General features: G+C 37.6%; 2 protein-coding genes and 1 non-coding gene across 3 annotated transcripts; 2 read left to right on the top strand and 1 right to left on the bottom strand.

The window, feature by feature from the left end:
- Positions 1-3,998: 3,998 nt before the first annotated feature.
- LOC144654458 (uncharacterized) lies at positions 3,999-5,542 on the bottom strand. Its single transcript, XM_078514613.1, has 3 exons — positions 5,299-5,542; positions 4,771-4,911; positions 3,999-4,264 (listed from the first exon to the last, which is right to left on the bottom strand). Exons 1-3 carry the CDS (start codon positions 5,497-5,499, stop codon positions 4,145-4,147), a joined length of 462 nt encoding a protein of 153 aa, XP_078370739.1. The 5' UTR covers positions 5,500-5,542; the 3' UTR covers positions 3,999-4,144.
- A 5,435-nt stretch (positions 5,543-10,977) lies between these two features.
- LOC144654453 (uncharacterized) lies at positions 10,978-14,559 on the top strand. Its single transcript, XM_078514608.1, has 3 exons — positions 10,978-11,236; positions 13,852-13,989; positions 14,314-14,559. The coding sequence occupies exons 1-3, from the start codon at positions 11,021-11,023 to the stop codon at positions 14,437-14,439; spliced, it is 480 nt and encodes a 159-aa protein (XP_078370734.1). The 5' UTR covers positions 10,978-11,020; the 3' UTR covers positions 14,440-14,559.
- Positions 14,560-22,448: 7,889 nt separating this feature from the next.
- Positions 22,449-22,521, top strand: Trnav-cac (transfer RNA valine (anticodon CAC)). The gene has a single exon. It is a non-coding gene; the product is annotated as a tRNA-Val (tRNA).
- Positions 22,522-23,267: the final 746 nt, after the last annotated feature.

The following is a 23,267-nucleotide window of genomic DNA, read 5'->3' as shown; positions in this document are numbered from 1 at the left end:
GAATCGAGAAGCCCTTCCTTAATTTTTCGGCTTGGCAGAAAACAAAAGGTTGTGCCAAATTGGTATTTATACAGCTTAACTTGCGTTGTGTTAAATTTGAAATTATGTTGTAGCCGTGCACAAAGATATCGGGGAGAAGGGGAAAAGGTATTTTCACAATGTAAAACAAAACAATGTAACAATAAAATACTCTAGTGACATTATATTTTTTAAAAAAATCAAGAGGAATAGGGTAACAAAAAACCTTGTCAAAACGAACAATCTTTTTTATGATACTAATTTATATTAAATTTGTGACTCTCTTATGTTTATTTTCAAATTTCAGGGAAATAAGTAATTTTGAAACGTGCAGAGTTTTTTTTTTTGCAAGGTCGCAGCTGCACAAATGATACTGCAGAGATGTTCAAGCGACTAGTTTTTGCAAAGTGTTGAGATTTAAGCACAAACTTGAAAAAGTTAAAATTGTAGGAGATCTTCTGATTTGCTCATTACTGATTCATATTCGTTTAACTGCTTCTCGTTAATAGTATCTAAAACCTTTTATTTTTCTCATCCCATCTTAAAAACTAATTAATGAGAACAAAACTAGATGAATTAATATGGTTTTTAAATTTCAAAGATTGTAACTTTTATTACAAACTTTTAGTGGATCATTTGAATAAGTTGTTATTTTGATTTTCCTAAGCGAAGGAATAGTTCCAACGCTGTGGCATGCCATTTATGATATTAAAACCAAAAAGTTTCGGAACTCTATAGGTTTTAATATTTCGGCTTTTACTGTTCATGTAAGTAACGGATATGAAGACTGCAGAAACAACGATTCGAATGAACTGCCGAGTGAACAGCCAAACATGTGCATAAGCACGTGAAAGGTCTGAATAAACAGACTGAGCAGACGAAGCTCGAAAGTGCAGAAAACCATCCATAAGACTGACTGACTAGAGGGTTTACTGACTAGATGGTAAAGAAAACAGTCCTATTAGTTATGTTTGTGCAAGTAACCGACGCAATGAGTGGCTATGGTGGTTTACTTAGTAGTGATCTGTTGTCCCTATTTAATTTTATCGCTTAGGTAAATTACCATTGTTAGTTAAATTGAAGAAATTATAATAGTGAGCTCACTAATAAGTTTTCCTGGATCGGAGTAGAAAGTCAAGAATGTCATGAAAGCTCAGAAAGTCTGCCATTCTCGTCAGGGGCACAGTGACAGACCCCTTAGAGAGATAATTACTTCGCGAAGAGTAAGCTATTCAAAGCAATTCTCAATTTTTGGTTTCGTATTTCTTTAAATTCCAAAAGGTTTATGACCAACCTAGGGTACTTTCGAAATCTTGCCATTTTTTTCCAAGGGGTTAGCACGCTAGTACTTTAAGGAATTGATATTTTAATCATTACGTGCATATTTAGAATACGTTACCCCAAGCTACTAGTTCTTCAGGTCAGAAGAACTTAGCTTAACTTGGTACCTAGTTTTTTTATTTTTTTTATTATTATTTTTTTTTTATTGAAGAGAATTCAGTAGATTTTACAATATTAATTATTAAAAAAGAAGACGAACAAAAAAAAAATACAATATTGATAATACAAAGAAAAATTTACACAATTTCACTACATATAAGTACAAGTACAAAGTTGGTTTACAACATAATGTTCTAAATACAATTTTTAGTGGAAACAAGGGGAAAAAAGGGAAAAAGTAGGAAAAAAGGCGGGTGGCACATTCTAAGTGGAAACATTTTGAGGCGGTAGAGCGCTTAATGTTGTCCATTTTGATCTAAATTTCGACAAGGTGTTGTTTTTAAAAGCGATTCTGCTTTCACAAAGGATTTTGTCTTTGAGAACGAGATAAAAAATTTTAAAGCTTGGGGGGCTGTTATCCAACCAAGCTTGGAAGATGTGATATTTTCCGATGATTAGGTGACTTGGTACCTAGTTGATGCAAGTTGTAATGCTTGTTACATCGGTGAGACAAGCCGGCATTTTTCTACGCGCGTGCGCGAGCACCTATCATCGGACAGCCGATCTTCTAATGCATTTAAACATTTACAGAGTTCAGAGACTTGTCTTGCCTCGTGTTCTTAGGGACGGACCATTATTTTCTTGGAGGGGGGGGGGGGGGATGAAAAATTTTCCTCTGCAAACTTTTTTTTTTAGTTTATGCACCTCTACAAACATTTTTTTTCGAAATTCTTACTATTTTTTGTTATACATATCGTTTTTGCAAACAATTTATTTTGTCTTTCCAGGCCCTGCAAACAATTTTTTTTCAATATTTTTCAACCCCGCCCCCACTCCAAAAAAATAATGGTCCGTCCCTTAACAGATTGCTTAGAGGTTTTAGATTCTCTATCAACTAGATGCGATGTACATAAAATGGGAAAAGCCCGACCCGAATCAACAGGTCAAACACATAAAACTTAACGCTTTCTTTGTAGGCGCGCTGACAAAGGGCTCTTCTGGCCAGGTGCACGCACACTTTGTAGTTCCGTTGAAAGTTTAAATCAAATGTATTCGCGTTGTATTCGCGTTTGTTGTGTATGGTTGTTTGTTGTTGTGTATACGTATTTGAATGTCATAGAGTTAATGACCAACTTACGGATTTGAAAAACCTTTTCTAGACTTGAAAGTTATCTTTTTCTTACAGAACGACTGAAGCAGTGAAGAAAATTTATAACTATATCGACTCTGAAATGTAAATGGTTGCGTTTAACTGGTATTTTGACAGCTTTGCTTATGTAGTGTTGAAACTAAAATTATGTGTACGTTCGAACACAAAGACATCGGGGGATGGGACAAAGGTATTTACACAATGTTGAAGAAAAGAAATGCAAACAACTTGTTTGATGTTACTTATTGCTATTTGTAAAGCTATTATGCTTATTTTCTACTGATTTTGAAACATGCATAGTTCTTTTGTTGCAAAGTTGCATATGAGTTGTTTTTTTTTTTAGTAAAGAGAGTGCACAAATAAAGTCACTTGTACCGTACGAGCGTCCGTCAGTATAGACTCTGGGGAAGAGGAAGAGGATTCCGACCGGAAACCCGAAACGGGGAGAGAGAATACAATCTAGTATGCCGCCTTGATTAACATCTTTAATATTAGACATTAATATTATTTATTAGACTTTAATATTATGGTGAATTGAAGCTGTCACAAAACAAGGTATGACCAATATCATATGGCCATAACGCGGGCTCAGGTGTAGAGCTCATCGTTGTCAAGTGTGTTTCTGAGGTTGACCGCTGACAAGGTAATTGTTGCTCTGTTGGATCACGGGCTCAAGTCCTATTTTTTTCTGTCAATAGTGGTGGCAGGGGACGCAAAAATGACGGTTTGAAATTACGGCTATCCCATGTGGTGAATGGAACCGTACTTTCCGTTTGACTGCACAAACCGGTTCCAGGTCATCGCGTTACAAGTTTCGCTCGAATATACAAGATAAACCAAAGCAAAAAAAAAACTCCGTTTCCTATTTTACTTCCTTTGGAGTTGTTCGACGACTCTGTTGAAGTTAAAACGAATGATAATTTAAGCGATTATAATTTTTTTTCCAGCGAAACTGGCTGTATCATGCGGAGGAGTTTAGATCGAGTCCTCGACTACTTTGAGTATTTTCCTGAAGAGTTCAAGAGCCACTTTCCTATGACTAAAAAACATGTGAGCTGTTTACTCGTGAGGTCATGCCCATCAATCCTGTCTGTGGCCATTTTTTCTGTTTTACTTTTTTTTTTTTTTTTTTTTTTTTTTTTTGTAAAAAAAAAAAAAAAAAAAAAAAAAGAAAACCGATATAAAAAACTTTGGAGGAAGAAGGCTGATTCTGATTCTTTTTGAGGAAAGAGAAAACATTGACTCCACACGAGTTACTTACACGAGGAGCGAGGAGCGCATACTGGAGCGCATACTGGAAGTTGAATTGAGTTTTATCAGTGAGTTCAATAAATCGTAACCACTCAAATATTGCTGAAGCTGAAGGCACAGATCAAATCACTCTATGAGGTAATGCACTTTTCTTTTTTATTGATTACAACACTAATGCCTGCATTAATACATTGATATATATTAAATGAAGAAAAAATGAGCCTGATTGCACGTCATCTTGATCGATATCTTACTATTTGTTGCCATGGAAACAGTGTAACATCTTCACGAGGACTTATCCTTTGCGAAAGCGAAGCACCTCTTGATGCGAACAAAGCAGCACAATTCACCAGCACAGCTTGGGCTATGCTTCCTGCACAGATAAAGCAGCACGACACAACCTTTCTGCAAGACAATCAACCACATAAATAATTAGTTACTTTCAACTTTTGAAAAAGACAGAGGGATGGGCCAGAAGAGCGATACCAATCTATTAAAGGATGTTTCTGTCCACAGCGGGTCATCAATTCTTCAATGTGGATCCAGTAGCTGGGTAGCTCTGTTGTAGAGTGACACCGATAAAAAAACGACCCTTTCTATATACTGTCTGTTTTTCCCCGTCTGTTCGCTTTTTGCAGTCTTTATTTCACCTTTCACTTTAGTAATTGTTTTGGTATGTCTGTTTGTTTTTATTTATTTATTTTTTAATTTCATTTTTTTTCTGGCGTTGATTGTAATCTTGACTCACACGTGTTAGGGCGTACGCCGCTTGACATGCTCTAGAATTTAGCTGGTGTGGCTTGTTAAGCTTAAATTTTCCCGTGATCGATGCTTGTAACGATATTACTTACGTTCCCAGGTACGTTACGCTACGTTATTTAGCGCTACGTTACAATTTGTTATGTTCTTACCTGGATGGGAGAAAAGGAAGGCAGAGGAGTGGGGTGGTTGGCAAGGGCGCACTTTAAGAAGCCGTCAATGCAAGCCAGCCTTTTACAGGCATCGTGTCCAGCATTCTTCCAGCAAAGCCCTCCTTTAGCAATGCAAGGTTTCTGTAGAAAAGACCATGTTCACTCGTTCAGGTTAAAACTCATACTAATGGCTCTGTGCAATATAGTAACTAAGAAATAAATCTAACATGCGACTTCTCAGAGGCTCAAAATCTTTTATTTTAAAGTATTCTCTATCCCAGATCTGACAACAAGGGTTAAATTGGATTGAGTAAAAGTTGTTACGCTGTGAGATTTAGCAATTATACGAAAAGAGAAAAAAAAAAGATCTTAGGCTGTTTTGGTGTTATACCTGAGAGGCTAAGTCAACAGAAGTTTGACTCTGATTAGAAGGGTCGTCCTACATCACTCACGTCAACACATCATTACAACACATTATTATTATACAAAAAGAAAAATATATAAGCAAGAATCTTTTAATCGACTTACCACCCAATCTGGTGGCGTTGGTTTATCATCTCTAACAGCCAAAGTATCTTCGGGCAGGCCGTTGTCTCTCAAAACCTGAGCCATATTCTCTTCATGTCGTTCGTCTAAGAAATCGAACACTTCCTTGTGAAACGCCATTTCTTCGGCGGACACATAGGCAGCAAAGGCGCTGAGGAGTAGAAGAGCTACGAAAGTCTTCATTTTGGCTTCAAGATGTGTGCAATTGACACTGTAATTTTGAGTCAACGACTGCGTCTTTTATAGGATTGTCAGGCCCTCACTTAATTTTGCGGCTTGGCAGAGAACAAAAGGTTGTGCCCAAGTATTATTTAGTCAGCTTTGCTTATGTAGCGTAACTCACATTAAGTGTGCAGTCGAGCACAAAGACCTCGGGGGATAGAACAAAGGAAAAAAAAAAAGGTTGTTAAACAAATGCAACGAGAAAAAAAAACCACGAAGCTCTTGTGATCTAAAATTCTTTTAAAAACCAAGATAAATAGGGAAACAAAGAACCCTGCCGAAATAAAAACTTGTTTGATGTTGTTAATTTGCAAAACTCTTATGTTATTCCCTTCAGGGAAATTAGTAATTTTGAAACTTGCAGAGTTGTTTTCTTGCAACGTCGCAGCTGTGTTGGGTTTTGCACAACAGATACTAGACAAATGTTTGTTGACAATATTTTGGTGACTAGTTTATGTTATTTTAGTCACTTAGAGTACTTGACCAATAAGAAATTAAACTCGAAATTTAAAGTACTTTATCAGTTCTGTAAAAGGATAAAGTGTTAATTTGAGAGTATTGCATAACTCCAAAACGTTCAACTTTGCAGGATATATTCTGCTTTAAAATTTGTCTGTTACTGCTTCACATTCATTAAATTGCTACCCATCAAGATTGTCTAAAACCTATTTTTCCCTAGCCATTTCAAAAATAAATTAATAAGAACAAAACAAGAGGAATAAATATGGCTGACCCCTCCATAATTTCGTCACCACTCTGTAAAAATTAACGGAAAGGCAAAGGTAATTTCTCAGCTTAGTTTTACTAAACTTTTTTTACTAAACTACTAAACTTCGTGCTTCTACATGATAAGTTCATCTCCTGTGTTTTAACGGCCTTGCACAAAAATTTCACTGTAAATGTTCAAAGCCGAGCTAGAGGGCTACCCCAATTAAGTTGTTTTGTATCCTTAGATTTGACCACAGCGACACCAAATACATACAACTCAACGGTCCTTCGGCATCAATTTGATTCGATAAATTGCTTATGCGAAATATACCAAACACTTAGATTGAAATAAAACGTTCGTAAATTTTTTAGTAGCTTTAATGCAGCGTAGTTTAAGTTCCTGTAAAGATTGGCGTTTGTAAAAATTAGCAAGTCGAAATAAAGTGTGCAACCAAAATTTTTAAATGAAGAACGATCTTATGAACGAGCTTTTGAGGAACGGACGGTAGTCGATCAGTGTTAAGTTACATTCTTTCGAATTCTCTTCCAAGATTTTTTTTTTATTAATAGGCAAAAATCTTAGAAAACTCTGGTTTAGATAGCACTTAAAACATTTTAAGAGGTGATCTTAGCCAACGGGTTTGGGGAACATTTTCAGGCTATTATTTAATCTGAGTTAAAGTTCTTCTGATCTTTTGGATACTTAAAAGTATCCAATAACTGATATGAAGTTGTCTGCATAAAAAGGCTATCTTTCTTTAGGCTTGACTTCCAAAATTAAACGTTATTAGGAGCTTTATTCCCCTTCCAGGCACGCAAAGACATAGCAATTTAATATTTGTTCAGCATGATTACCAAAGCTTTAGACTTGAGGGCAGTTATCATTAACACTCTCAAAAAGGTTTAAAGTTAGTTGGGTCTTTGTTTATTTCAATTAAGTTCTTTGTTTCCATAAAGTTCTTGTTTTTACCTATAATAATATTTATTTGGCTCCTAACGGAAAGTTGTTAAATAAAACCGACGAGTAGAACATTAAATCTTGACCCAGCTGATCTGTAAGAAGTCTGCCGGAGGGCTTTGTTGTCAGCTAGCTTAGCTAGAGGTGTTGCCGCATGGCTTACAAAAGGCATTATAGAGTAAACACTGTTTTGTTTAAGTTGACCAAATGATTTCGCCCGCGAAACTTAATATATTTATAGCTCTGTAACTGCACACGTTTCTGATATATATTAATGGACTTTTTACTCCAAAGCTTACATTAAACTTTAGAAAGAATTACAAACTTTAGTAAGAATTGAGTTGTCAGTGAAAAAAAGGAATAAAACATTTCTAACTGAAGATTTTAAACTAACGGCTTTCCGAAAGTCGGCAAAAGAGAGTTATGAAGCAAATTCAAAAGTTTGACCAGCTTAGCTCAGATGCTTGACCAGGGGCAAATAAAACTCTAAAAACTGTTTAATTTCACCGAGCCGTTGTTGTTTTCAAAAAGGGTTCTTTGTTACCCTGTTTAAATACATCTTGGCTTTTGTTGTGCTTTAATATAACTCTTATCTTAGCTCTTAAAAAGACTTTAACTAAACCGAACGAGTGAAAATTAAGTTTTTAACCAGCTGTGAGACATGAGGCAATGGAAGCATATTTGTGTTATTTGCTTAACTGTCTAGACTGTAAACAAACAGTTGGGTTTTGTTTTCCTTTGTTCTCAGCGAGCAAAGAGCGGCGGCCACTTAATTAACAAAGACATGGAAAGTAAATACTTTTTGTATAATTTGATGTTAGCAACACTTTAGTTACAGGTCTGTTAACTGCACATTTTCCAGGGCAAATAAAACTATAAAAACTGTTTAATTTTACCGAGCCTTTGTTGTTTTCAAAGAGGGTTCTTTGTTACCCTGTTTACATATGTCATGACTTTTTGTTGTGCTTAATATTTTTATCTAAGCTTTTGAAAAGACGTTAAATAAACCCAACGACTAGAAAATTAAGCTTTTAACCAGCTGTAGAACCTGAGGCGAGGGAAGCAAACAAACACTGTAAACAAACAGCTGAGTTTTGTTTTCCTTTGTTCTTACCAGGCAAAGACTGCGGCCAAGTAATTCACAAAGGCATTAAAAAAGTAAATACTTTTTGTATATCTTGATGTTAGCAACATTTAGTTATAAGTCTGCTAACTGCGCAGTTTTCTGGGTTAATATCTCAGTTTTACAGGCGTGAAAGGTGCCCAAACCTTTTGCACCCTTTGACTGCGCATTTGCTCCAGTTTCCATACTTCTGAAAATTTGCAAAACATTGTGACTTCTGCCTCTGATCTACTAGGAGAATTTTTTTTTGCCTCTCCCTAAATATGATATTTCGAGTCAATTAAGTCCTTAAGCGAAGATTAATTATGTTTGAATAAACAAATAAATATATCGTTAGGAATAATTCCTTGGTTCGAAAAGGTGTCAAAGGAAGTTATATTGCCGGTATAATAAAATATTTCTGACCAATTTATAATAAGCTCAGATACTTTATTTTGGGCAAAAAACTCTCAAAGAGAGTAAAAGAAAGAATAACGGCTCAACCGAGCCGTTATTCTTTTCCACAGGGTTCTTTGTTACTCTATTTATTAACTCTTTTTACAAAACAAGGAAAAACAAGAAGTAGGTAGGAAATTAAAACTTTGACCAGCTGTAATATATTTTGTTAACAACCGCGTGGAGAAGTTGTGATCCATAGTAACATTGTCCCGGGAAAGGTATGGTTAGTCTAGAGCGGTGATGTCATGTAATATTGAGAGTTTTTCCTAATTATTCTTTTCTTTTTGTTATGTACAAACCTACCTGCAAATCGAGAGAAACCTCAAGTTAAACGTTTGCTTAGGAAAAAACAAAAATTTAAAAAGGCAATATTAAAAAGAACGTACAATAACAAACCTGGAAATGCGAGCTTAATATGACATAGCTCTTTTACTTTGCCTTAGTTTCTAAATTGTACTAGGCGAAGGTCAAAATATCAATCAATCCCTTTCTGCTCCACAAACCACAAGGTAAACCACCGTGTACTTTTGCCTTATAAAATAATCATATTAATATGGATCATTCTTCTCCTAGAAATTAAATCATATCCACCCTAGAGGGCACGAAGTACAGCGTATTTAAGCCGACAAAAATCATCAAAATTTATACCTCTTTCGTCAGCAAAAAATATTAAAAATGACACCCTTTTGCGCTGCCTATACCGTAAAAACTTTTATGAAAGTGAACCTTTTCCCCGCCTCACCCCGCCGCCTATCTGGTGCCTATAACGCTTCACTCAGTAGCAAACAAAATCCAAGCTTTTTAAAATCGAGTTCTTTCTGTCCATTTTTTTATTCTCTCTTAATATTTTTTATAATTTTTTTAAAAAAAAATACTTTCAAATTTAAAGAAACCTCAAGAAGATATTTTTGAGGCATAAAACATCATAGAAGTATTAATAAAACGAAAATAAACAAAGATTGTTAGGACTGAAGAAGATTACGATGGATTGTAAACGACAAACTAAAAAAATACAACTATTTTCAAGACGCGCCGCGCCGCGCCCCCATTTTTTTTAACCTGACTCGATATATCCCGCTGACAAATTAAACATGTTATTTTAAATTACAACAATCGTTCAGCGACCGGCCCGGTGTATATATCTCGAAAACATTTGACAGAGTGACCTTTGGTGCACTTAAATGATTACCACCTTACGGATAATAAAAGTAAATTAACCGCTGCAGCAAATTTGGAAAGCTGACGCATCGTGCGTTATCCTGTTCGTCGAAGTGATGGACAATATCGGGTAAAACTGATGAATTGATGATGAATTGAAGATTCTCCAAACGAAGGATAATTTATCTCTTCTTACAGATTATTTTTTTAAAAAAACAATTTTGTTTTTGTCTGTACACTTTAGTGTAAAAGATGTTTCTACGCGAAGGCTTAAAAAGGAAACACCTAATTAACTGACACCCTAACTGAAAATTTTGGTCGTGTTTGCTTTAGAATTTTATAGTTTTATAGTTTTCGACATTTATAATCCAGTAAATAAATCTACTACAGTTCTCAAAGAGAATGACTCAGTCTTCAGCTTCAGCTTCAGCAACTGCAACCAATTCTGTCATTTCAGAATTGGCCATAGCAGGCGCTGCAACCCTACGAGTTCACTAATCCGCGGCGTAATAAAACACCTCTTCCTCCCGAGAAATAATCTCTCAATTCTAAGTCTAGCTTAAAGGCAAATTCATCGACGGCAAATGCGACAAATGCGTGTATTTAATGGAAACAAGTGCCAGACTGAAACATGTCTTTGGAGTGCTTCTCGGGAGAAAGTTGTACTTAACATAAAATGTAAGAAAAATTGGTTTAGAGAATTTCTCATTTTTTGCCCTATGCGTGGCCAGGGCTTGATAAAGACTTTAGTTTTTAATTTGTCAGGAAACGTTAATTACACTAGCTACACAACAATATTCTCACAAAGCTTTGTTACAAAACGGGCGAGGACAAAAGATTAAGTTTCGTGGTGATAATATGTTGACTTAATGTTTTTAATTTGAAAAGGTTTTAATTTTTTTCGGTTGCTCCATAAACAGACATTAAGTGGGGAAAAGCAATTATAAAGCTGTTTAAACATGTCTAGAGTGCTTTTGTCTTAGTTGAGGCAAAGGCGTGCGCAACAAGCACCCCAGCGCGACCCATGCTCTATATAAACGAGTGCGTGCATTTCTTTTCACATCGTGTTTTCCAGAGCACAGATTAGACGCGTCAACATGAAGGCAATGATAGCTTTGTTGTTCCTCGCGGCAGTGGCCGTGTATGCCCAAGCGGAGATGGAATATCATCCCCAAGCCATCTTGCATTATCTTGAGATGGAAGATCGTGAAATGGCTAACAAGGTCCGCGGCCTAGTCGGCCCAAGCGCTCGACCAAGCTTTCGACCAAGTTTTCGCCCGAGCGGTTTTCCTACTAATATTCCACCTAAAGTGGTAAGTACTCATAGACGTTTGAAGAGAGAATGCCACCAAAAATCGAAAGGATTCACTTACTTTTTTATGAAATTTAGCTTTGAAATAGCTGCCTTCCAGCGTTGTCCCTGCAGGGAGAGGAACCTCCAGAGAAATTTTCTGGGAAAGCTGGGACACTAATAAACGAATTTTAAAGATGATTTTTTTTCGGTATCATCTATTCGATCAGAATTTAAAATGAAATGAATCATTTTTTTTTGCTTTGAAAAATCGACTGGTAACTTTGTAATAAATGAAAACATTTTAGCTGGCATTCATTTTATTTGGAGGAATTTAAATGTTCACGCTATCTGTTTCATTGTTTACTAAGCGGCAATCTTTTTTCACCAAAGGAATAATACCTTTAGTATACGTGATATCCATTGAAACGGGTCTCAGAATTCATAAGCATCTCCAGAAATCGCGGACCTCCGAGTCCGCGAATAGTATGTCCTGCGGTACATTGACCGTAGAAGCGAACGCAAGGATTACAAAGAAAATATATGGAGTATGAAATGTTTTATTAAATATTTCTTGACAAATTAACAAATGTAAAAATGTGCAAGCGGAACACAATAGACTGGTGTATTAAGAACCACATTGTACAAGAATTGAAGTGCAGACTTCGAATTTCATTTGTATTCATGAACGTTTTCTGCGAACAGTTTTTGAGACCAAAATTATAAGGCGTAGAGGAGGAATGTATGGCGAAAACCGAAAACTTAAAGTTTATAAACAGGGATTATCGGCAAACTGAATGTGATCGAAAAAATGTGCAAGCAGATTTGATAAAACTATACATGAATCAAACTCACCAAACGATTTACATCTCCTTCCGATTAGATTTCATTTGTATCTTTGCCGTTAGAAAACCACAAAAAATCGCACACTGTAAACACACGGCGGCAGTCCACGTTGAAATCCCAAAATCCGCTGTCTTTGAGCTACGATATTTCAGCCATCTTTGCTCCAATTTTGCCGCAAAAGCCATCTTTTGAAAGATCTTTTGCTCCAGTTTTATTATCAGGCAATATTTTTGACCAGTGGTTTTCCTACTTCACAAAATATTTCTCTGTGTAGGCCGCATTTTTGTGTATCCTCGTAGATGTATATCTAACTTGATTTGATAAAAGGTGTCTCCCGAAATTTGACATGACACCGTAGATCTGAAGCCCTATTTCTGTAACGAACGCTGAATGAGGGCTAATTTTAGCTCAAGTTTAACGTAAGGCACTCTAGTTTATGTGTTTTTTAACCAAAAAGACTGCATATACGGCATTTTGTTTAAATCAAGAATTCTATCAATTTAATTAAGAGTGTTTACAACTTGAAATGTGAGTCAAAATTAATACCAAGATAGACATAAGAAAACACTCGGCGGAGAGCTGAACTGTAGCTTTCTTACAGCATGCACGTCTCAAATAAACTGAACTAAAGCATTCTACATCGACATTCGATTCAACTTTAAGCAAATCAGGCGAAATATCTGAGGAAGCGGGCATGTGTTATCTCAATTGTCAACTCCATTGTCGCGGCCGGAAATGCACACGATCGCATCGCCTCCCACTAGCGAATCACAGAGAACTATGAACTATGAGTGTTAGCTAGGCGGAGAACGCCTAAAATTGAGGGAAAAAGAAAACTATGTACTCACATCAGCGCTTGAAGCGATTCCTTGGCTACCCAATCCGACATGTTTCTTTTAGAAATAACCGACAATGTCCCGGATGTATTTGAATGTCGTCGAGCGCGTAACGCCCGCTCCACAAACTTCAACAGTAAAAAACTAAGTCTTTAGCCACGGTAAAGTTCAAGCCAAATATCGTTATGACCGCCTTCAAATCAGCCCGTATAGTCTAGTTCCGAGTCCTAATTGATGTGGCTAAAGACCTTTGCTGTCTAAAGCAAGCTCAACATTATCTGTACCTGGCAAAACGAGCCGACCGGTTATCTGTGTTTAACCGCCTAAAGCTCGGTTTGAGGTACGATAACAGCCGACGCACAACTTGCAAATCGTAAGACTTTCACCTTCACGGGACTTAATGACGTCCTCCGGCAAACTTCCTTTAGACAGCAGAATGGAAAGCTATAGATCACAACTGTTCTACTAGTTAGCGCGCGCAACTAGAATTCAAATGGAAGAGAGGGGTTGGAGTTAGAGACTGGGCTAGACTAACCACAAGTAATTCTAGGGGGAGGGAGACGAGGGGGGGGGGGGAGAGACAGGGAGGGAGAAAAAAAAGTAAGATTGCATTCACTACATTAGACAGGGCGACATTTCATTGGAAGAAAGCCGAACAATTCTCCGTATCCTCAAAAAAAAAAAAAATATATGAAACCCCATACATTCCTTAACAGCCCGATAGCCACCTTTTATCAAATCAAGGTAGATATGAGCCCAAAGTCAGGCTTTCGAATCAGCGGCTATTACCAAGTTTCGTGAGCGGTTAATGTAAGATGCATCAAAATTCGCCGACTTCAATGTCCGCGATTTCTAGCGATGCTTAAAAAGAGTGAGGCTTAAAGATCGAATCTGTTGAAAAAATATGCTAAGAAAGTGAAATTTTAATTAAAATATTTTATAAATTTTTCAACAGAAATTGTGCATAGCTAGGGCAGTTGTATGCCACAAGAAAGCTGGAGACGATGCTTGTGAACATTTGAAGTGCATCAAGAGTACTGGCGAGTGCCTTAAGTGTGCTGGTGTACGTTACCATCATCTACCCGATAACATGGTGAGTTCTGTTATACAGTTTCCTACATTTCTTGTAAAGTCGTACCTGTTTGTTTAGTTTGAGAAGCTTTTTTTCGCTTAAGTGACTTTCTGACTGACCGACTGACTGCCTGAATTACTGACTGACTGGCCGACCGACCGACCGACCGATTGATGCACGCACCCCAACGTCGCTGCACAAATGCGGGCCACCAACATTGCCGATGTTTTTTAACCAATTTTGCTTCTTCGATGAAAATATAAACTGTAACATGATGTTAAGCCAGTGAATCTTCTTATTCATCCATTTTCATTTGTTGTTGTTGTTTTTTCTTCTTTATTTTAGAAAAAATGCCTCCCGATCATCCCTTGTTGTTTGTTGGCTAGCAAGACATGTGAGGAGAAGCTGTGTTGTTTCGTGAGATTTGGAGAATGCGCTAAACGACTTGGAGATGCAAAAGACGCTGCATAACTTACTCGTCCCTGGAGCCGGAGAAACGGAATAAAGCCTGCATTTAAACAGTAGTTTTATATCGATATCAAGTTGTCATAAGTGAACAAATGTAACATTAAAGAGCCTGATTGTTATAAAGCTGTTTTTTCGTTTATGTTTCTTTCACAGGATACAAACGTACCCCGCGATGACTTTTGTAGGAATGCTTACATGCATTTCGGAGAGGGGGTGGGGTTGGGGACAGGGGGAGGGGAGGGTAAAGACTAAAGCACGGTAATGGGCCTGTCATATCGCAATATACACGGTTAAATGAAAAAAGTATAAGTGAGGTCGGGAAATGCTAACCGCTTAATTACAAGGTCGAAAGTTATTATTTTTCTGCCGAAAATTAAATGGACTTTGCACGGATTGTCACAGATTTTTTGAACAGCCCAAACTTATAATTGGGTCGTAGGAAACCTAGAAATAATGGTCCATTTTTATTAACAATTGCTATTTAAGACCACTAAAACTGTTTTAAATCGCATTTGGCAGATGGCTCGGATAGAAATGGATTGCAATTTGAAAACGTTAGCCAACGTTTGTCAACTTGAAGATGTTTCCGCGTTCCTTCAAAAAATCGATTTTATAGCCGAAGTTTGATTTTTACCCCCGAATGAAGGTTATATCTTCCGTTAAATGCTCAAAGACAATGTTTTTCATAGGTAAAGTTGCCTGCCACTTATTAAGTGCGCTTATCTCTAAGGATGAAGAATCGAAAATCAGAAAAAAAAATCGATTTTTTTTTTATTTCCCCAAAACATCCCTTTCTATGAACTATTTTCGGAAAAAATATTTAAAAGTTCCAGCGATTTTTTTTACGGTTGAATTTTAGAGAAATTTGAAAATTCGGTAAAATTGGGGTTTTCGCCTAGCCAAAATGCTCAAATCGTCATGCAACTTTAGGAAGATGGCGAACGCGCAAAAAAATTCCAGACAACTTCAAACTTTGCACACTTCTAGTGATATCCCTAACCAACAAGAGTAAGTAAAAAGTTTTTCGAAATTGTATTTAAAACGATTTTAATCGGCCTTTGTATGAAGATATATTTTGCATGTTTCAATGAGGGCCAAAATGAAGGCTAACTTCGACAGCTCCAAATGACTCCTGGTATATAACGATTTGAAATGAAAACTACATCAGAGGAAAGCTTATTTATTATATTATTCACCTGGAAAATTTGGGCGTTGGAAATTGAGTACTGCTTCGTTGGTAAAATAAACTGTCATGACCTGTAAGCGTTATGAAAGCGTGCAGAATTTGATGTTTGTTTCAAGCTCCATTATAGAAATACACAGACGAAATAAATAAACATGGAAAAGAAAGTCTAAAGGAGTCAATACTAGACGTACCTCTTCTGTGAAGCTGATAATGTAAAGAAAAGTCGTTTCAGTTTCATTATTTGTTGTTCACGCCTTGGCCTGTAAGCAGGTCTCGAGCGGACAATGCCGTGAGCGAAATATTAAAACAACAAAAGAAAACTAGTTCGGCGACTCGCTATTTATCTTATATATGATGTTATTTTGCCATGAGTTTCGAAATAGCTAAAAATTAAACAAGAACTCATCCTTGATGGACTTTTTATGTGATAAATAATCTCAGGTTTCAGAATTCTACTGACAACAAAGTTATAAAGATTAATCAATAATCAATGCCGTATATGCGTGACCTATGTCGTGACGCTTTGGTTAAAGGTCAGCGGTGAATACTTGTCAATTTGACCACTAAAGCCCTTTCTCCCCTTCCTGCTTAGAAAAATCTTGAGTAAAACCTTCGATGAAAACCCATCAGGGAAATGGTTGCACGCTGTTTCCATATTTTGGGGAATACCATTCACGACACGACTGAAAATGTCCGAGTTGAATACAATTTGAGACGTGTGTATGCCAAACATTGAATACCTACCAGTTTCATTCAAATCGGTATTCCAGCTTTAGATGAATGCTTTGCTCAGCGGAAAGATGGAGAAACTTCAAGTACGTAGAATCATAAAATGGCATCGTTTGCGTGTTCCTTTTCGTTGCTGCTTGATCAGTGTTCCCCTTGTGGAAAAACTGAGCAGTGAGTATCCAAGCCACGTCGAAGCCATTAGTCTAAAAGATTGCTCAAGAGATGTTTTGCGACACCTACAACAACATGGCATCAGTGGTGACGAAGCCATTGACAGTGAATAAAAGCTGTTACTAGCTCGAGCAGGTAATCATTTTGGTGTCTCTGTATGGCCCTTTGCGACTAACAATCACATGGCATCTCGCTAACACCCCAGCGGGGGGGGGGGGAGGGGGTGTGGGGGTGTGGGGGGTACTCGGGCTTGTATATGACGGGGATGATCGAATGGCGGAAAAACTCAGGACCCAAAAAAATCCCTAAATTGTATTTGAAACGATTTATTTTAATCGTCCTTTGCATGTTTCAATGAGGGCCAAAATATTCTTTGAAATGTTAAACATAAATCCGTGGTTTTCTGAGCTCGCGTCTGCTCGCGCGCGCAGATTCCGAATGCTTGCATCATCAGCGCGCGCGGTCATAAAACTCAATGGAACCTAAGGCTATGTTTACACGGGACCGGTTCGGAACGGAAACAGTCCGATTTTCGGACCGGATAGGCCTTCTGTTTACTCAGGACCGTTCTGGAAACGGTCCGCAACGGATCCAAAACTGGACCTGCTATTTTGCAGGTCCAGATATGGATCTATTCCGGACTGGTTCCAGAACGGTCCCGTGTAAACACCTGGATCGGTTCCAAACGGTTCCGTGTAAACAGAGGCCGTTCCGATCCGGTCCAGTTCGCTACGGTTCCGGTCCGGTTCCGTGTAAACGTAGCCTAATTGTTTATGCGTATCCCTGCGCGTGCTGCGCACGTAATTCATGTTGCAACGCCTGCTTCAACGCCATGCCACGCCATACTTTGAGCGCGCACACTCAGTCAAATTTATAAGAACATATAGGGTGAGTTGCCGTTCCGCTCGTTTCGCTTGCAATTTGCTCTCTTAAATGGTCAGTGACCCCTACCTTTTTCTTAATGGGCTTCTTTTGTTAATTGATATCCATGTTTTGTGAAAAAATAAAAAAAATCTATCGATCGATAGATTTTTTTCCAGGTTGTATCCATGTACTGCAAAAATTTCGGAAGATTTCACCGAAGGAAATTGTAGAAAATAGCACTCAAAACCAGATAAACACTAAAAGACGCATTTGTTTGGGTAGTCTTAATTCTCGACTTAAACCCATTATTTTAACAGAGATGGTTGTAGAACACTATTTGATCAAATGCTGATTGCATTTGATCAGTTCTAGCGAACTAGGACTACAAACAAATGCAAAATCACATTTCAAAGTATGTTACTAGCGCGCGCGCCACATCATATGTGACTGACCCTATGGAGCCACCTTAAAATTAGTAGACTGACTCGCACACGCGGATAGGGGTGATCCATGAGGGCTGTGCCTATTTCTCCGCTTTATAGATGTCTTACATTATTGTTACTAATTTTCACGCGTATTTACTTTCGTGATTTTTACGTTCGCGAAAACTTATACTCGCGAAAAAAGAGTGCATAATAATCATTGAACACGCGACATTTAATACGTAATAATACACGAGCTTTAAATGTTGTTAGACAGTGGCCTTCTGATACTCGTTTTGAAAAAGAATTGTCACTTTCTGTCCTTGAAAGTAAATATTTTTCTCTTGTTTGGTGCGTACAACTGCACGAACACTTGAGATTTTTTCGTACGCTTTGTTAAACGGGGTGCTACAGGATCAGGGTTAAGGACTCATTTCTGTTCAAGTCGCAATAATTAATACTCGAGAAATACAGCTCCCGAATTTTTGCATATTTGGCAAGACAATAAAATGGACCCTTTGCTGCTATACGCTCACTTAGCACTAAACGCAAGTCTTAGCCCCAGGGGGGGGGGGGGGGTAATAAGGCTTGTTAATGACGGGGATGATCGACGGATTTTTTCGGGTTTGAAATTGTCGATTCTGGGCTTTTTTTTGGTTCGGAAAATTTAGCCAGTATTTTTTTTGGTGAGTTGATTTAGATAGGGGATTTTTGGGGTATTAAAAACGAACTAAAGTGCCTTGGCGCGGCCTTAGCGTATTTATGGTATGATGAATAAACAAAACGAGCGTTCTTTGTCTTATGTTATTGCCCCTCCTGGCATTTTAGGGGTAATTTGACAAGTGATTTTTTTTTTTGGGGGGGGGGGGTGGGGTTACATTTGGTCCAGGGATTTTTTGGGTAATGTCCGAAGACTTAGGGATTTTTTTGGGTCCTGAGTTTTGCCGCCATTCGATCATCCCCGTCATTTACAAGCCCGAGTACCCCCCCCCCCCCCCCCGGGGGTCTTAGCGCGATGCCATGTGATTGTTAGTCGCAAAGGGCCATAGAGAGACAACAAAATGATTACCTGCTCGAGCTAGTAACAGCTTTAATTCACTGTCAATGGCTTCGTCACCACTGATGTCATGTTGTTGTAGGTGTCACAAAACATCTCTTGAGCAATCTTTTAGACTAATGGCTTCGACGTGGCTTGGATACTCACTGCTCAGTTTTTCCACAAGGGGAACACTGATCAAGCAGCAACGAAAAGGAACACGCAAACGATGCCATTTTTTGATTCTACATACTTGAAGTTTCTCCATCTTTTCGCTGAGCAAAGCATTCATCTAAAGCTGGAATACCGATTTGAATGAAACTGGTAATAATGTATTCAATGTTTGTCATACAAACTGTAATTTGATTACTTTTGGCACGTCTCAAATTGTATTCAACACGGACATTTCAGTCGTGTCGTGAATGGTATTCCCCAAAATATGGAAACAACGTGCAACCATTTCCCGTGCAACCATTTCCATCGAAGGTTTTACTCAAGATTTTTCTAAGCAGGAAGGGGAGAAAGGGCTTTAGTGGTCAAATTGACAAGTATTCACCGCTGACCTTTAACCAAAGCGTCACGACATAGGTCACGCATATACGGCATTGATCATTGATTAATCTTTATAACTTTGTTGTCAGTAGAATTCTGAAACCTGAGATTACTTATCACATAAAAAGTCCATCAAGGATGAGTTCTTGTTTAATTTTTAGCTATTTCGAAACTCATGGCAAAATAACATCATATATAAGATAAATAGCGAGTCGCCGAACTAGTTTTCTTTTGTTGTTTTAATATTTCGCTCACGGCATTGTCCGCTCGAGACCTGCTTACAGGCCAAGGCGTGAACAACAAATAATGAAACTGAAACGACTTTTCTTTACATTATCAGCTTCACAGAAGAGGTACGTCTAGTATTGACTCCTTTAGACTTTCTTTTCCATGTTTATTTATTTCGTCTGTGTATTTCTATAATGGAGCTTGAAACAAACATCAAATTCTGCACGCTTTCATAACGCTTACAGGTCATGACAGTTTATTTTACCAACGAAGCAGTACTCAATTTCCAACGCCCAAATTTTCCAGGTGAATAATATAATAAATAAGCTTTCCTCTGGTGTAGTTTTCATTTCAAATCGTTATATACCAGGAGTCATTTGGAGCTGTCGAAGTTAGCCTTCATTTTGGCCCTCATTGAAACATGCAAAATATATCTTCATACAAAGGCCGATTAAAATCGTTTTAAATACAATTTCGAAAAACGTTTTACTTACTCTTGTTGGTTAGGGATATCACTAGAAGTGTGCAAAGTTTGAAGTTGTCTGGAATTTTTTTGCGCGTTCGCCATCTTCCTAAAGTTGCATGACGATTTGAGCATTTTGGCTAGGCGAAAACCCCAATTTTACCGAATTTTCAAATTTCTCTAAAATTCAACCGTAAAAAAAATCGCTGGAACTTTTAAATATTTTTCCGAAAAAAGATCATAGAAAGGGATGTTTTGGGGAAATAAAAAAAAAATTCAATTTTTTTTTTCTGATTTTCGATTCTTCATCCTTAGAGATAAGCACACTTAAAGAACAGTTTAGACCAAAACTGCGAATTCCCGTGATATAGTCCCTTAAGACGGAAAATGAACAAAAGTATAAGTCAAGTGTAACGATGTCTATTGTCCTTGTGTACGCCCTCCCTGTTCTCTCATTCGACATTTGACGCGATCTTCGTTCAGTCATGATCTGTAACTGAACAGACCCATGGTAAAAAGGAATTATTTGGAAAGGCGAATGTTTATTCGTTTGTCTCACGATAGAATTGCTTTGTTTATCGCGACGTTTCGACTGCAATACTGCTAGTCTCATCAGGCGATGAGGTCGATTGTTTACGTGTCGCTATATGTAGCATGTTGGCTCACTGCTATATATTGAGGCTGCGGTGCTAAATTTCTATGAACTTTGCTAGAAATGCACTTTCTCACACTGCAGCAACATTTTACATTTACTTTGGCACATGCGCATGTTTTTGTTTTTTTCCTTTGAGAAATGGTTCCGACTTTTCCCCGTTGCTTCGTTGACAGTTGAATGACCCTTCCTCCAAATCACGGAAAAATCCGGCTTTAGGATAATAAGGGTTAAAACGTAAAAAATACTTATAAAATACTAACAAACGGGTCAACAGCGAAGCCTAACATGTTATACTTCACAAGAACAAGAATGAAAAGCAAATGACTGAACAAAGGACCTTGTACTAGAAAGCGCAGTGGCACCTCGCAGCGAATGTTTGAAAAAGCAGACTTACGTTTGATACGCTGTCTTAACTTTACTTACCTTAAAGTGTCCTAGTACACTAGGAAATCACATTTCTTAAAATTTTTCCAAAATGTTTTGCTTTAATTTGCAACAAACAAAGCGAATAGCAAAATCTACTATTCAGTTGCTGGCTTTCATCTCACGTCATCAAATCACATTAAATCAAATCAAATCCAAATCTAAACTGTTGATCCCACAAAGCTATTCTTTTTACATATCCTTAACATAAAGAACATAAACCCCTATGCAAATTTTGGTATCGATTTAGTGCTTTGTTAAGGAGATAAACCTCTGTCATTTTTAGTGAATGATGTACAAAGCGTTGAAAGTTGAATAATAAGTAGACTGCAAAATGTTAAATAGATTGCTTTCACATTATAGATAACGGCTCTGCAAGCTTTCAACTCAAAATAAAGGAGGCTATTCGTATTAAAAAAGAACTACCTTGCCTCAATCACCGATTACACCATATTAATCTAAAATTGTACTTTAAATTTTCACATTTTCACGTTCTCTTGTCACTATTTTTCTTAATAAGCATTTTGCAGTCTACTTATTATGCAACTTCCAACGCTTTGTAAATCATTCAAATGAAGACGACAGAGGTTTGAAACTCCAAAATACGCAGAGGTTGAAATATGTTTTGTAAACTTAAAACTTTTGTCGTTTACTTTAAAATTTTAAAATTCGTGATATCCCGGGAGAACAAAAACGGATATTTTTCGCATTCCTCAATTTTTAGTGATATCTAAAATGATTTTAAGTTTTAAAAATTGAATATTTTTACAGCAAGGCGCCCAAATGTGTGACCACTTTTAATTTATTCACATTCTTTCGTGCAGATTTAATCCAATCAAAAGCCGTGGATAGCTTGCAGTTGACTTCTGATTGGATTAAATCTGCACGAAAGAATGTGAATAAATTAAAAGTGGTCACACATTTGGGCGCCTTGCTGTAATGGTAGAATCTACTTCACTGAATGTACAATTCTATGTCCGCCATATTGGTGCCTGAAAAGGGGGACACAAACATGGCGGCTGCCTACCAAATACTGCTTTTTCCCAAATTTATTTTCGCCACAAAGCTTTAATTTTGACAAATCATTTACTTCTACCTGCTCTATAATCTGATAGTTTTCTGATGTTTTTCGTACAAACAAACAGTTTTGTCACTGTGCTGAAAATCACAAATCTTGCCTGAATGGACAATTTTTATTTCTCACGAATTTCACGTGGTATTCAGTCCCTAACGGCCCATAGGGCAAGAATATATATGATTCGTAATAGCAATTTACAACGGTCGTTTCCGTAGTGTATTGGTTATCACGTCCGCCTCACACGCGGAAGGTCGCCGGTTCAAGCCCGGCCGGAAACACTGTTATTTTTTCTTTAAAAGGGCTGTGTCACGGATTTTAATATATTTTTGAATAACTCAAATTTATATTTTTGTCGTAGGAAACCTAAATGGAATGTAACTTGAAAATTGGATGCTAAAGTTTTCAAGTTTTTTCCGCGCCTCTTCAGAAAAACGATTTTTGGGACAAAAGATATATAACAGATTAAATTGGTTTTCCGGTTAAATCTGTTTCCGACCTAGATTTATCTGCTTCAATCTAAAGATAACACTTTTACAATGACAATAAAATACAATAGACTGTCTTCTTCAGGTTGAAACAGATAAAATTAGGCTAAAAAACGGATTAACCCTGACTACAAATTTAACCTGCAATACATCTCAATTGCTTTGTGAGAGGATTCAATAGCTACCCGGATTGGCGGAGGTGACACGAGTAGCGCTTATTGAATATCGGGGACTGACTTGAATCTTGAAGGACGGGCACACTATCGAAAAGTCAAAAGCCAAAAGACATTGTCTATCAACTTTATTGGTCTAAATATTTAAATAACATTATTGAGGGCCAACCAGCTACTGACTGCTCTCCCCCCCCCCCCCCCACCCCCAACAGCTGGGCTCCACTTTGGTTGCATGTCTGGGCCCCTGGCTAGTGACTTTGGCTTCCTGGAGCCTTCCTGGGCCTGATATCTCAGCGAATTCGCAGAAACCTGGCCGCGAAGTTTTCGCTGTTCAAGCCTAGCCAGCCACTTTAACTTGAAGGGGCT

Source organism: Oculina patagonica, chromosome 5, assembly GCF_052425735.1.
Source record: "Oculina patagonica isolate OP01 chromosome 5, crgOcupat, whole genome shotgun sequence".
In the NCBI taxonomy this organism is placed as follows: domain Eukaryota; kingdom Metazoa; phylum Cnidaria; class Anthozoa; order Scleractinia; family Oculinidae; genus Oculina; species Oculina patagonica.
This window is presented reverse-complemented; position numbering and strand designations above follow the sequence as displayed.